General features: G+C 54.6%; 1 protein-coding gene across 8 annotated transcripts in view; it reads left to right on the top strand.

Moving 5' to 3' along the window:
* RGS12 (regulator of G protein signaling 12) overlaps positions 1-12,997 on the top strand; it is a 122,732-nt gene that overhangs the window by 58,445 nt on the left and 51,290 nt on the right. Inside the window, exon 1 of one of the 8 annotated variants that reach the window (XM_082391244.1) lies at positions 1,907-2,039. The exons of the other annotated variants lie outside the window; for them this stretch is intronic. Coding sequence (XP_082247370.1) covers positions 1,986-2,039 — 54 coding nt within the window. The 5' untranslated portion in view covers positions 1,907-1,985. Of the gene's footprint in view, positions 1-1,906; positions 2,040-12,997 lie in introns of those variants that run through there. 8 annotated transcript variants of the gene reach the window in all.

The raw sequence follows: 12,997 nt of genomic DNA, 5'->3' as shown, positions 1-12,997 counted from the left end.
TCTGCAGGGACACATACATTTCTGTCTGAAATGATTGAAATAAAGACAAGTTTGACACCGAAGTGGTAACCTGGGCGGCTCAGCACCTGGGTGCTGGGTTTTCCCAAGGTCCTAGGAGGTTCTTTGCTTGCCCTGTGGGCGTGGCCTGTGCTGCAGTCTGTTTCCCTTCTTGGTCCCTGGTGGTCCTCTCCGGGGTCTGCCTGGTGGGCCTTTGGGGCTAGGATGCTGCTGTCCCCGCTCTGGCTAGGAGGCCAGCACCTCCTCCAAAACCCTGTGATTAGTACCGGCCCTCGGAAACCAGCGAGGAGGATGATCAGGCCACAGAGTCACGGGCTCAACTGATCACTGTGAAAACCCCACGGTTGTCTTTCCAGAACCCTCCAGCAGGTTTTGTCTGGACATGTGCACGTGTGCACGTGGATGGGTGCGTGTGTGCGGGTGTGTGCGGGTGTGCATGCTGGAAGGGGAGGCTGTGCGGTGGAAAGGATGTCGCTGTGTCTAGCCCCCTGTCTCAGCCCTGCAGGCCTGCAGCGCGTACCTCACAGCTCCTCCCGCCGTGACGTCTGCGTGCCCAGAGGGCCTCGTTTGTAAGGGCACCCCCCTTTCCTTAAAGATGAGGCCCTGCCAAGGAAAGGGTTCGAAGCCCCTCCAGGCCAGGCGGGCACCCGGGGACCCCGGGAGCTGGAAGGAGTGGCTTCTTGTGTCCTGGAGCCCCCCTTCCGGGGCGGGTCAGGGCGGGGGCAGCTGCACAGAGGGCGAGGCGGGGCTGCGGGTCCCCTCCCTGCCCCTCCACACAGCCCTCCCTCCCTGCCCCCCAGCCGGCCGAGGTCTCCTCCTGCTCCCTCTCCCCTCCCCCCACCCCCCTCGCTGGCTCATCACAGCCCCCAGCATCCCCCATCGGGCTGTTCCTGTGCTCCGTGGTGGCGGAGAGGGTGACCGTGGCAGCCTCTGCTCGTTCCCCTCTCCTGCTTCCGTACATTTATTGTGTGAGAAAGCCTGTCTGAGGAAGCTCGAGCCAGTGCCCGCTCGTTATCTCTGAGAGTTCTGCCCGTGCACAGGACACTCAGGCTGGCCGTGTGCGCGTTTCTCGCACGGAAAGCAGAGTAAGGTGGGCTCGGCGTGTTCCGGCTGGCCGCCTGACCCCCAGCCCCAGGCCATCATCCCTGCCCGCTGGCCCATTGTCACCACTGCGCCCGCAGCCCTGGACAGGATGCGTGCCGAGGTCCTCCCGGTCTAACACGCCAGGAGCGAGGGCCATTCCTGGAGCCCCTCAGATGAGACCCAGGGCACCTGCTGCGGAGAGGTTTTGACAGGGAAGCCCCTTGGGGAGAGCAGTTTATCCCGAATGTCCAGAAAGCTAGCAGGTAGCTCTGCAGTGTTGCCTAGGTTCTGGAAACAGTTTTCTTTTTCTTTCCTTCTTCCCTTTTAAAACCAGGACCTGCCATGGCCCCCTCGCGTTCAGGTTGTGTCAGGTGTTGGGAGGCAGACAGCAGATTGTGGAGCAGGGGCCGAGGCTCCGAGACAGGTCTCAGGAACACGGCAGGTTCCCAGGGCTGGCCCCGCGCACGCGTGCACGTGGAGCTCATAATAGACTCGTCAGCCTCTGTAATTAGGCGGTGCACTGCACCACGCTGCTAAAAAACAAATTCTCTGCAGCTGCTGTACTGGCTGAGCAATTACCCCTATCAGCTGAAGGTTTATTCTTCTGATTTGGTAGAGGAAATACTTTTAAAATGATCTCACAGCGTGATTTATGTAAACGGATTTTTTTTTTTCTTTGTACGAGACAATTGAGATAGAGTCTGAATCCCTGGCAAACCACAGCTTCCTGCAGTGCCCTGTTGCCATGGGTTACGGAGGGAGCGGGATGGAACTTCATCTGAAATGGCTTTAAACTTTCTGACGTGCACAGGCGTGTGGCGGGGCTGCATGGTGTGTTTTAGAGCTGCGTGCCTGGTGCGGGTCGGAAGTTCTCCTGTCTTAAGATGAATTTGGAAAAAGGGTTGCCAAAGGAGACTCACGTTTTAAACAGTCAGCAGGTAAGCTACTCCAGATGTTTCTCGTCACTTAAACGGAATTGTTTTAAGGAAACTTGGCATCTTGGTTCCTGCTTTATTTTCAGCCTGTTTAGAGAATGGTAGCTTTTAAGTGTAAACTTTGAAAATGTCTTTCTTGTGTCTACATCATGGAGCCTGAAGTGAGTCCCGTGGAGGTAAAAGCCCGGCTCTGGGACCACAGACCAACACCCAGAGCGAGGCTGGGTTGGGGGCCGGTCACACCGGGTCCCCCCCAACCTTTCGGTGGGACGCTGCCCGCATTCTAAGTCAGCCTTACAGAGAGCATCCATGTTTCCTTGTCCTTACCATAGTGATTCTAATAGATTTTGAAGATGAGTGAATTAATTTTGTTGAGATATTCAATTTCAACCAGATACCTGTATTACAATTTTTCTTACTCTTTAAATTACTGTTTTATAGCTAACATTTTCTCTTGTTTAAAATTGAAGTATAGTTTTCTTTTTTAAAATGGATTTACAATGTGTTAGTTTCGGGTGTACAGCAAAGTGATTTGGTTGCATATATCTAGCATTTTAAAGTGTAATGAGCTGGTTCTGCTTCGTATACATACATGGGGAACTACTTACTGGCAGTCGTATGGAATGATTGATTAGTATCTAAGCTTATAGAGTTGAACTTACTATAAAATGTTTTTAAAAGATTTGAGATTAAATAAAAATTTTTACTTTCCTCTCGTGGCTGTGCTGTGTTGATGTAAAGGCAAAAATAAATTTAAATTATTTACAGAAGATGGTTCCTAGTTACTGGGTACCAGTTTAAATTCATTCTTTTCTGAGAGTTGTTTCATCTTAAAATGTTCTCCTGATGTCTAGTTAGAGCCTTCTGTAGAGAACAGCAGGAGGAACTACTCGCTCAGAAGTGACTGGCTTGGGTGTTGGGTTTAGGAAAATGACTGCATCGTTCCCTTTAAATAGAAAATAGAAGTAGGTCTGCTGGACAGGCCAAGAGTCGTGCCTGTGAAGGAAGTGCAGATTTTAATGGATTTTAAAAATATTTACTATGTATTTTGAAAACTCCTTGTGCTGATAAAGCTCACCTGAGAGGGTGGGCTGGCGGCTGTGATGTTCACGGGTGTGCTTGCCGCGTGCCCGCCTCTGGCCCTCTCTGCAGGAGTACTGACGTCTCCTGTCCATTCCATTTCACGTCCTGGTGGAAGAGGGAACTTGGGATACACTGTGTCCAATATATGCACCAATTGACCAGTTACTAACTTGTACATATATGTAGGCTGCATTTTCGTTCCCATGGTATATAGAAGCAAGTTTTAGAAAATGTTTTTTGAGTGAAAAAAAAAAATCACTAGAAATCTGCCTTTTACTTGCCTACATAAACGATTTGGATTCATTTTGAAATTTTGCAAATGCTCAACCCGGCATATAACAAAATCTGGTTGGTAAGGTCATATTTTAAGCAATAGGAAATGGGCTGGAAGGTGGTAGGGCAGTGTGCAGTCCTCCGGGTCTGGCTGGCTCTGCCCACGGGCCGGTGGGAAAGGGGGCAGAAAGCGCCGTGGCCTCCAGGTCAGTCCTAGCGAGAGACGTCTCGGGGTGAAGGGCAGTAGGGCTGGGGGGCCTGTGTGGGAAGGCCGCCCTCCCCTTGCCAGCTCTGTGCCTCCCCCGAGCCTCAGATTGTCCATTTCTACCATGGGTGTGTCACGGGAACGCTAGGGCCCCGTCCACGTGTGGATGTGCTCAAGGAAAGCCGTGACTTGTGAAGGGCGCTGTGTCTCTCGTAGCGCCTTTCATCTTGGAGAGGAGAACCCGTGAGCCTTGAGAGGAGACATCTCCCATAGCCATCTGAGAAGCGCACAGGGAAGCTGATGGATGCGGACCCGGCAGGAACGCAAGGCCCTCACTGGCCAAATGAACCTGTCGGTTTCCCCATCTTTTAGGAATGAGGTCCAACATAAGTAGACTTTGAAATGTATCTGCCCCTTTGCCAAAACAACGCGATCCTTCATATTTAAACCACACCACGATGGGCTGTTACAGCCTCAGGGGCTAGTAAGATCGCATTGAGGAGGCACGAGGAATCGTTGCGGGAAGAAGGAAAGCTTAGTGGGCTCCCTCTCTGGGCCGCCTTGCGGACCTTGGAGCGGCGCCCGAGCGCCCCTGCTGTGTCTGACCGGCGCACTGGGGTGGGGGCTGTGGCGGTGCTCCGCGCTGTGGCCGGGCCGCGGTCCAGGAGGGCTGCGACGGAATTGGCCGTGTGCCGTCTGGCGAGGCAGCCCTGCCAGGCAGAGCGCCAGGCCGGAGACCTTGGCGACCCCGCGTCACTGCAGCCAGCGGCGGGCTCCATACCGCCTTCTGGGCCGCGGGAGCAGCCCCCCGTGAGGTCCGGGGCCCCGGGCACCGCCGTGGGCACTGCCTCGGCCGCTGACCCTGCGTCCCCGCTCTGCTCTCACTGCGCCAGGCCCACAGTCCGTGTCCACAGCACCCAGTGTCGCCGGGCGGAGCTGTCCGGCCTGCTTGGGTGTCCGCTCCGGTGGCCCGGCTGCTCCGGGAGGGCGGTCAGCCCTGGGGGTCCCGGGCGTGGATACAGGTTCTGCCGCGTCGCACTCAGGCGGTCTTTGGGAGAGTCGGGTGTGGCGGCTCCGTGTGGCCTTCCCTCTGCCCAGGCAGGTGCCTTTGGGCTCTGGAGTCCCAGGGAGAGAGCTTGCCTGACACCAAGGGGCTTTACCCCTGCGTGCGCTGGGCTCTGGGTGGGATTTGAAAATAAAGGTTGCCCTGTGAAAAGCAGTAAAATAGTCTTTTCTGGGCGGCGCTGAGTAGGGAGGTGTTAGGACCAGCCGCAGTGGGCGGGCGGCAGCGGTCAAGGCGTCGGCGGCAGCGGTCAAGGCCGTGGGCGCCCGCTGAGGGGGTGGCGCGGTCCAGGTGCAGCCGAGGGAATGCGGGTGCTGGGCAGCAGATCCCAGGAGGAGCCCTTGAGCAAGGCAGCTCCGTGCGCTGGGGAAGTGAGAGCGTAAAGGCGGAGGGGCAGGCGCGGCCAGGAGTGGGCCGCTGCTTCCCGCCCTGCCGAGCACGCACCAGGACCCCGGCTGGCCCTCTCCTGGTTGGGGGCGGCGTGGGCAGGGGGCAGATCTGAGCTGCGCCCTTCTGTGGGCGGGTGTGTCGAAGGCGCTTGGCCCGCCCTCTCTGAACCTCTCCAGGAGAAGCTCGATGGGCTGTCAGCCCTTCAGTTGACTGAGTTTCTGTTTAGCTCAGATGAGCTGACTTGGGCTCACTGGCCTCTCCCCCCACGTCGGCTTCTCCTGCTCCTGCCGCCGGGGTGCTCCTCTCCAGAGCCGGGGTGGCACCGGGCTGCGTGTCCAGCGGTCTTTGCCAGCGGGCATCCCGTCGTGCTGGGGGCACCCCAGTCGCTCAGGCCTGCTCTGCCCCAGGCCTCTTCACCTGACAACTGCATGGGGCAGTGGCTTCGGTCTGTCCAGGACCGTCCACTGTACCCCACTTGATCTGTGGGCTGCACAGATTCTTTTCTCCCTTTTTAACGCTCTGATTCTTGTTCTCTGTAGAAGAAGAAAGCCTCCTAGCATACTTGAAGGAAACGATCATCTTCCCTATTGTTCACATCTTCCCTTCTGTTCACATCTTCCCTTCTTCTGTAAGACGTTGGTCACCTGGAACTGGGCTTCCCTGCGTCCTGTCCCCCTTTCTCTTGTTTGTTAGCGTGGCCGCAGGCGGCTCCTTTCTCCCGGGTCCTCTCAGTGAGCGCTTCTCCCCTGACTCTGAGCACACAGCTCTCATCTGGCGGGTGTGGAAGCTGAGCCCACCTCCTCCTGAAGCAGCAGGGCCTGTCTGCGTCCCAGCATCCCGCTGCTGCTTCGAGGCTGCCCTCCCCGCCCCGCCTCTGCAGATCTGGAGCCGCGTCCCTTAGGACGTGCGGGAGGCCTGGGGGGAGGGCCCAGCCCTGCTCCTGCCGGGCTCCCCGACCCCAGAGCCCTGCGGTCAGAAGGCCCCTGGGCTCGACCCTCCGAGACCCTCCGAGTCTGTCTGACCTTACACTTCCTCGCCCCGCCGGCTCTCCTGCCCTGGGCCCTGGGAGCCCCACTCACTCTGCCCCACGTCGGCCCCCTTCTGTGCCATGCGCTCCGGGACACCTGCCTCCCCGGGACGGCGGGGACTTGACTTTCTGGATTGATCTCCAGCCCCTCGCATAAGCGCCTGTGTTGCAGGTTTGTGGCAGGCACCCCGCGTCTGGAGGAGCGCGCGTTTGGTTGAGTGAGTGGAAGCTGTCCCAGCGGGTTCCCCGCTTCCCACGCTCCCTGACCCCCAGGGCCGGCGCCCCCCGCCACGGCCCCTGGCCCGCCTGGGGAGCAGGGGCTCCAGCTCCAGGCCCGGCTCCGCCGAGCTGAGGTTTTCAAGCGGTGGCTGCATCTCGGCCTCCATGAGAAAATGTTTCAAACGTTTCCTGGGTTTGGGCCCCAAGTTCAGATGAGAGGGGGCTTTGGATTCCGTGGACTGTTTATCCAGGAGGAGCTCCCGGTGAGCGAGCCTGTCTGAGGCTATACTCAGTGCCACGTCCTGCCCCGGACATCCCGGGAGGCCAGTGTCTACGTTAACTTGACTTGCAGGAGTCCGGCTGTCCTGTGGGGATGCAGGCGTGAAAGTCGTCCCAGACCCTCTGAGACGTCCCGCCCTGTCTACACAGTGGGGATGCGGGTCTTTCTTCAGCTGGGCTGGCCAGTGTGGAGGGGGTCTTCGTCTTCATTTCAGCAGTGAGGCCAGAGGGTTCTCGTGTAAAGTTGGATGCTCACCCCAAATCCCTAGCGTCAGTGTGGCGCCCGTGTGCCACCTCGTCCATGTTCCTTTGGGTTTTTAAGTTTTTGTAATGAATGATCTGAGGCTTCTCCAAGGGCACAGTGGAAATATTAGCTGTTAAATTCTTAGGAAAATGCTGTGATTGTGGGTTTTCGGTTTCTTCCGATTTTATTGGAGATTGAAGAGCTCTTTGGGACACACACACACACACACACACACACACACACACACCCCCCGGAGACGCACAGATTGCATTCTGAGCCGGGGCCCCTGCGCCCTCCGACTGCAGGCCCCCACTGCCCGTCCCCACCCCTTGCAGGAAGTGCCGTGAGCTGCCTGTTAAGCCCCGGCCCGCCTTGTGTCCGGCCACCCCGCTGGCCACTGGGCAGCACTGAACACACCTGTGGTGCTGTCGTCCTGTTGTCACCATAGTCTCTGGATCGCAGAGACCCTCTGCTGTGAAGTCGGGGTTTGAACCTAGAACTACTTGCCTCTTCCTTGCTGCACGTGAGCCTTGTGTCCAGGTATCTCTTTGGCTGAAACTGCTGGGAAGGAACAGTGAGAGGGGTGTGTGTGTGTGCACAGTGTGTGTGCAATGCTGTGGATCCTGGGTGGGCTGGGGCGCGGGCACTGCCCCTTTGGTTCGGGCCCCTCAAGGTCTGTGGGAGGTCACCCCTGTGTCCTGTATGTAACCGGAGGACTGGGCGTCGTGGCTGTGGAAGGCTTCTCTGGAGAAGGCATGGGTGAAGCTGCAGCCCAGGTAGTGGGCTCTCCAGGTGCGGCTGCAGGTGAGCGCTAGGGACGGGGTGGGGTGCTCCAGGCGAGGGGAGGGAGAGGTCGCCTCTCTGCTCTCAGAGCTGTTCACACACGGCTTCCCCACGTTTGCACAGGTGCTCTCCACGCACCACCCCAGGACTACCGCCCGCGCGGGGGATGCGTGTCACATCAGGACACACGGGGTGTGTGTGCTTGCGTGCACGTAGACGTGCAGCTCTGAGGCCGGGCTCTAAAACAGTGGAGACCCCGGGGCATTCGTGGTGTTTTTCTTTCACATTATTCTATCCCATCTTAACTCATTTCTTCACAAATGCTGCTAACGATCCACTGAATTGATTTGATAGCTCCTTAGAGGGTCGTGGCCTGGTGTGAAGACCCCTGAGCTCTCGGAGCAGAGGGCGGGCTGGCGTGTGGGTGGGACCGGCAGAGTGGCCCTCCATCCCTTGTCCTATGGCCCTTCATCCGCCCCTTGGAGTCTTCCTGCCCCACACCACCTGCTCTCTTCTGTGCTCCGTCCAGTGAGCAGTCGCTTTAAAACTTAGACGATCGGGACTTCCCTGATGGTCCATTGGCTAAGACTCCGCGCTCCCAATGCAGGGGGTCTGGGTTCAATCCCTGGTCAGGGAACTAGATCCCACATGCCCCAACTAAGGGTTCTCATGCCGCAACTAAAGATCCCACATGCCGCAACTAAGACCCGGCACAGCCAAATAAAAATCAAATAAATAAATATTAAAAAAAAAACCTTAGAAGATCAAGCTTTTAAAAGGCCAAATAAATATAAATTAGGTGCAAATTGAATTGTTAGATTCTTAAGGCTTTTCATCATTGGGATTATCTCTTTTTTCAAAACGTTTGGGCAAGTTACAAGCCTTTGGTCTCTTATTTTAAGAACCAGAGATGGTTATTTAATATTTCTTATGTTCGAAGTAGGAAATTTTGTCAGTAGCTCAAAACTGAAAATATATATAACTGTGTATTACTATGTACCGTGTAATTAGGAAATGACATATTCTCATAACTGCTATTGTCAAATGTTACTGACAGAATCGGCCTTGATAAACCAGAATCATGTAGCACTCTTCATAGAAATTATCTAAAACGTTCAAAACGTTAATTAAAAGTAAAATATCCGTGCACATGTGTGGTCCAGACACATTTCCTGCTGGGAATAGATCCAAATCAGTTAACACTGAACTATCAGGTTTAAGAGGCTGACCTGAGGTATGGAGATTGTTTGAACTTAAATTACGTATCTAAAATACTTTGTAAGTTTTTAAAAACAAATGTATTTACGTTAGTGTAAACTCCAGTCTTGGAGACATATCATAGACCTTTTTAGAGCTGTTTAGTTATGGTATGTGTTTAAATCGTAAGCACAGAAAAATGCTCACTTTCTGGCACCTTTTAACTGGCAGCTTGTTTTCTGCAGCTGCACTTTTTATAAGAATAGCATGTCGATATGGGAATGTGGGAAGAACCCAAGAAGTACAGGCTAATGAAAACACGTTGATACAAATTATACTGAGTATCAGAACAAACGTTAGGCGAGTTAAATTTTAATTTGTGAAAATGTTTATAGTGGTCTAAGCATGCCAAGAAATGTGGGGATGCCTAACTTTAAAAGTCATGTTGAGCTGCAATTAGTCCTTCTTACCCTTTGTGGGGGATGTTCTTTGGTAATTATCTATGGGAGTTTCTGAATTTTTGCCATTTTGGATGCTTCCCCCGTCAACCAGGATGTGCTTGAAAAATGCAAGCCAGGCTTAACAAGGGTAATTTGGTCAGAATTGGACATGTCAGTCCCAAGGTCAATAGAAACGATTTGGGGGTTGCCTGCCTTTCCCCCAAGGCTGTTGTCGGCAGGTTGCTTGCCTGCACCGTCTCATTGGCCCCTACGCCAAGTGCTGGCCCCCTCCCTCGCCCCCTCCTGTGACAGCACCTGTCACCTGTGCTGCACTGTGTCACCTTTCAGCCTCACCTCCTCTGATAATGAAGCCCCTGTGATGTGCTCCGTAGCCTGCTTCCGTATCCTTCTCAAAAGGGCCAAGGAATCAGACGCTGACTAGGGATCCAGCGGGCCCTTTTGGGGGATATCTCATATCGGTTCACGTGATGGCCCAGCTCTGTCACTCCCAGTGTGTGCTTATAAATAGAATAAATACTGGGACTTCCCTGGTGGCGCAGTGGTTAAGAATCCGCCTGCCAATGCAGGGGACATGGGTTCGAGCCCTTGTCCGGGAAGATCCCACATGCCGCAGAGCAACTAAGCCCGTGTGCCACAACTAGTGAGCCTGCACTCTAGAGCCCGCATGACACAACTACTGAAGCCCGCGCGCCTAGAGCCCGTGCTCTGCAACAAGGGAAGCCACCGCAATGAGAAGCCCGCGCACCGCAACGAAGAGTGGCCCCCGCTCGCCGCAACTAGAGAAAGCCCACGTGCAGCAACGAAGACCCAACACAGCCAAAAATAATAATAAATAAATAAAATTAAAAATAAATAAAATATGAAAAAAAGAATAAATATTAGATAGTAAACGGAAGAATTAGGTTAATGATAATTACACATTATTTGCAAATTAAGTAATCTGGTCAGGAAGTCATCACCGACTTCTCCAAAAGTATGGAAACTTGGAGGAGGACAGTAGTTTTATGTCCAGGTGATATTAAAGTGCGTCTCCATAGAGCTTTACTTTCAGATTAATGTCTGGTTGGGATGGAAACAGTTGCCAGGATAACAAATCGTGAACAGAGAAGGTGGGAGACGGCGAGGCAGGGCTGCGTAGCTGCTTCCGGTGATCCTTCTGCGTTGATTCGTGTCAGGAGCCATCCCAGCGCGAACTTGCCTCTCGTCAAGGATTTCTGTGCAGAGCTTAGGGCCTTGGGTGGGCGGGGATATCCGGCCGCTCCGGGAGAACCCTCAGCACACAGGGGCCACCAGCCTGTGGCTCCACAGACGCCTAGTACTTGGAAGGCACTCTTGGCACAGCTACCCAAAGTGGGGAAAGGAAGGAATTACATCATCTGAGGCTGTGGCTTGTAGACTTTGAGTCCCTCCTGGAAAATGCTGAACAACTGAGACTTGGACCCAGGATGCCTCTTCCTGGTGGGCATCCTGGAGGAGTTCCCGGAGGGACGGCCTGTGGGCAGTGGGTGCCCATCTGCAGAGCAGCTTTCACTCCTGAGGGGGTCTCGCTGGCCCTGCTGCAGGCTGGCCAGGATTTCCTGTGCACCCTGCACCCTCTCTGTGCACCCTCCCAGTGCAGCCTCGTCTCTGCTGCTTGCTTCCTGGGCCTCCTCTCTGTGCTGCCATCCGTGTGATTTCTTTCAGGTCTGTCTTCCAATCCCCAAATTTTCTCTTCAACCTCTAATCTCTGTTAACCTCTCTACTGAGTGTTTAATTTCAACAGTTGCAGTTTTCATTGTCAGTCATTCTGTTGGGTTATTTTTCATGTCTACCACCTTACTTCCTCTTTTCTTTATTGCAACTTCTATTTCTTCACAATTTCATGGTTATTTGACATCTGTATTAGAACCTTCCAGTGTCTGAGATTCTGTTAGTAGCTATTTCTGCTGGTTCTTTCTCGTGGTGGGGTTTCCTTGGGTTTGGGGGGATTTTTGAATTGGGAGCTCACGTCTGGGCAGGCTCAGGAACTCCTGTGGGCCTTCCCGGAGGGTTTGTGTTTGTGGCCGCCGGAGATGGGGCTCCTTGCCCCAGGAGCGTCCGAGTGAGTGGACACGCACCGCTCAGCCCTGCGTCCCGCCTGGCGGCCTTGGCATCTGCCGGCTGCTCTCCGTTCCCTCCCCCTCTCTCCTCCCTCAGGGCTTCCCCTTGCTTCTGCGGCGCAGCAGTATGTTAGAAAGCATGTTTGTTTCTGTGCTAGCTTCACAATGTGTCTATAAATCTAAAACTGCTCTAGAAGCACGTTTGGGGAACTTTACCTGGATCTGTTCACACTGTCCCCCATGGTGGAGTCTGGCAGCCCCCCAGCTGGAGCCTTTTCAGACGCGCTGAGCCCGCCCTGCTCGCCGTCTCCACGCTCCCCAGCCCACCCCGCCTCCCCGTGGGCTGCCCACACTCAGCTGCCACCTCCTTCTTGGCTTCAGGCACACTCCTGTCTCCTGGATCTTGAGTTCAGTTCATTTTGGGGATACGTGTGAGATTTTTTAGCACATTTTGTTCAGTCTGCTAAAGCCTGAGACTTTAGTTTTAGTCGTGATTGTAACATGAAGTGAGCCACATCCTTCACATTCGTGGATTTTGCATTTTATGACTTATTTTTCAAAATTATTATTGATAGTATTTCTGCTTTTGTGTATGGCCTTGCAGATTTTCTTCTCGTAATCTCAAGGGAGTAATTTGCCTTTGATATTACTTAATTTACAACACGATTGTAGGTGATTTATTGTGAGCATGGGCAGAAGGACAGCTTCCCATGGTGCAGTCGTCCGCCCCGGGAAGGAGACTCACCCCACGCTTCTCCGGTGAAAACCAGACCCTTGGCAGGTGAGGGCTGGTGGCTCGCTGGGGCCTGCTCATTGCCTGCCTGTCTGGCAAGATGAAGGTTTAAAAGCTGGACCCACAATAGCCTGTGTTTTTACTACTGAAAAATATATTGATAAGGTACCAGGTTATAGTTCCAGAGTATTTCTGACCAAGGACTCACGGTGGTGTGAAACGCTGATGAGCCCGACCCTAAAACCATCAGGAAGCCGCTTCCTCTCGCTGTCAGAGGACAGACCCTTGGGGGCAGGAGGGTAGGTGTAAGTCCCACAAGGTGAGGGGCTGTGACCAAGAGGGTCCCCTGTCTTCCGTGAAGCCCAGGAGGCAAGGTCTGGGGGGCCCTGGCGCTGGCGACAGGAGGGCCAAACAGTGAGTAGGGGATGCAGTTGACATGGTGGCTCTTTTCAAAATTCGGCCACAAATACATGCTTTCTCTCCCCCGGGGGGATGGCGCTTCCACCGGAAGCAGCTAATCTGGGGCACCTCTGTCCTCACTTCTTTGGCTTTGGCCTTAGGGGTCTTAAAACATGACCTCTGCTTGTTGGGGAGGCCCAGGACTTGGGAAGGGGCTCCCCGTTCACTCCCCACGCCATGCACTGCGATCTCCCTTCCCTCTGCAGAGAGGAAGGCGTGCAAGGCCTGGGGGTTCTGCAGTGGGTTTATTCTTAGGGCGTGGCTGGGAGGTTTCCTTGCGCCCAGCCCCGCGCTGGGCGAAGATGCAGAGGGCAGCACGCCCGCTCCGGTGCCCAGCACCGCACCGACGGCCCGCTGGCCCCCGTCCCTGCCTTGGGGCCCTGCCTGCCCGCTGCTCTCGGAGCTGTGCCTGTGCTGTGACCAGGACATGTCAACAAGGCAGCAGGTGGCCCTGCACTGAACCCGCT

Source organism: Balaenoptera borealis (assembly GCF_965194805.1).
Source record: "Balaenoptera borealis genome assembly, chromosome: 4".
In the NCBI taxonomy this organism is placed as follows: domain Eukaryota; kingdom Metazoa; phylum Chordata; class Mammalia; order Artiodactyla; family Balaenopteridae; genus Balaenoptera; species Balaenoptera borealis.
Note: the sequence above shows the minus strand (reverse complement) of the source record. Positions and strands in the feature narration are given on the sequence as shown.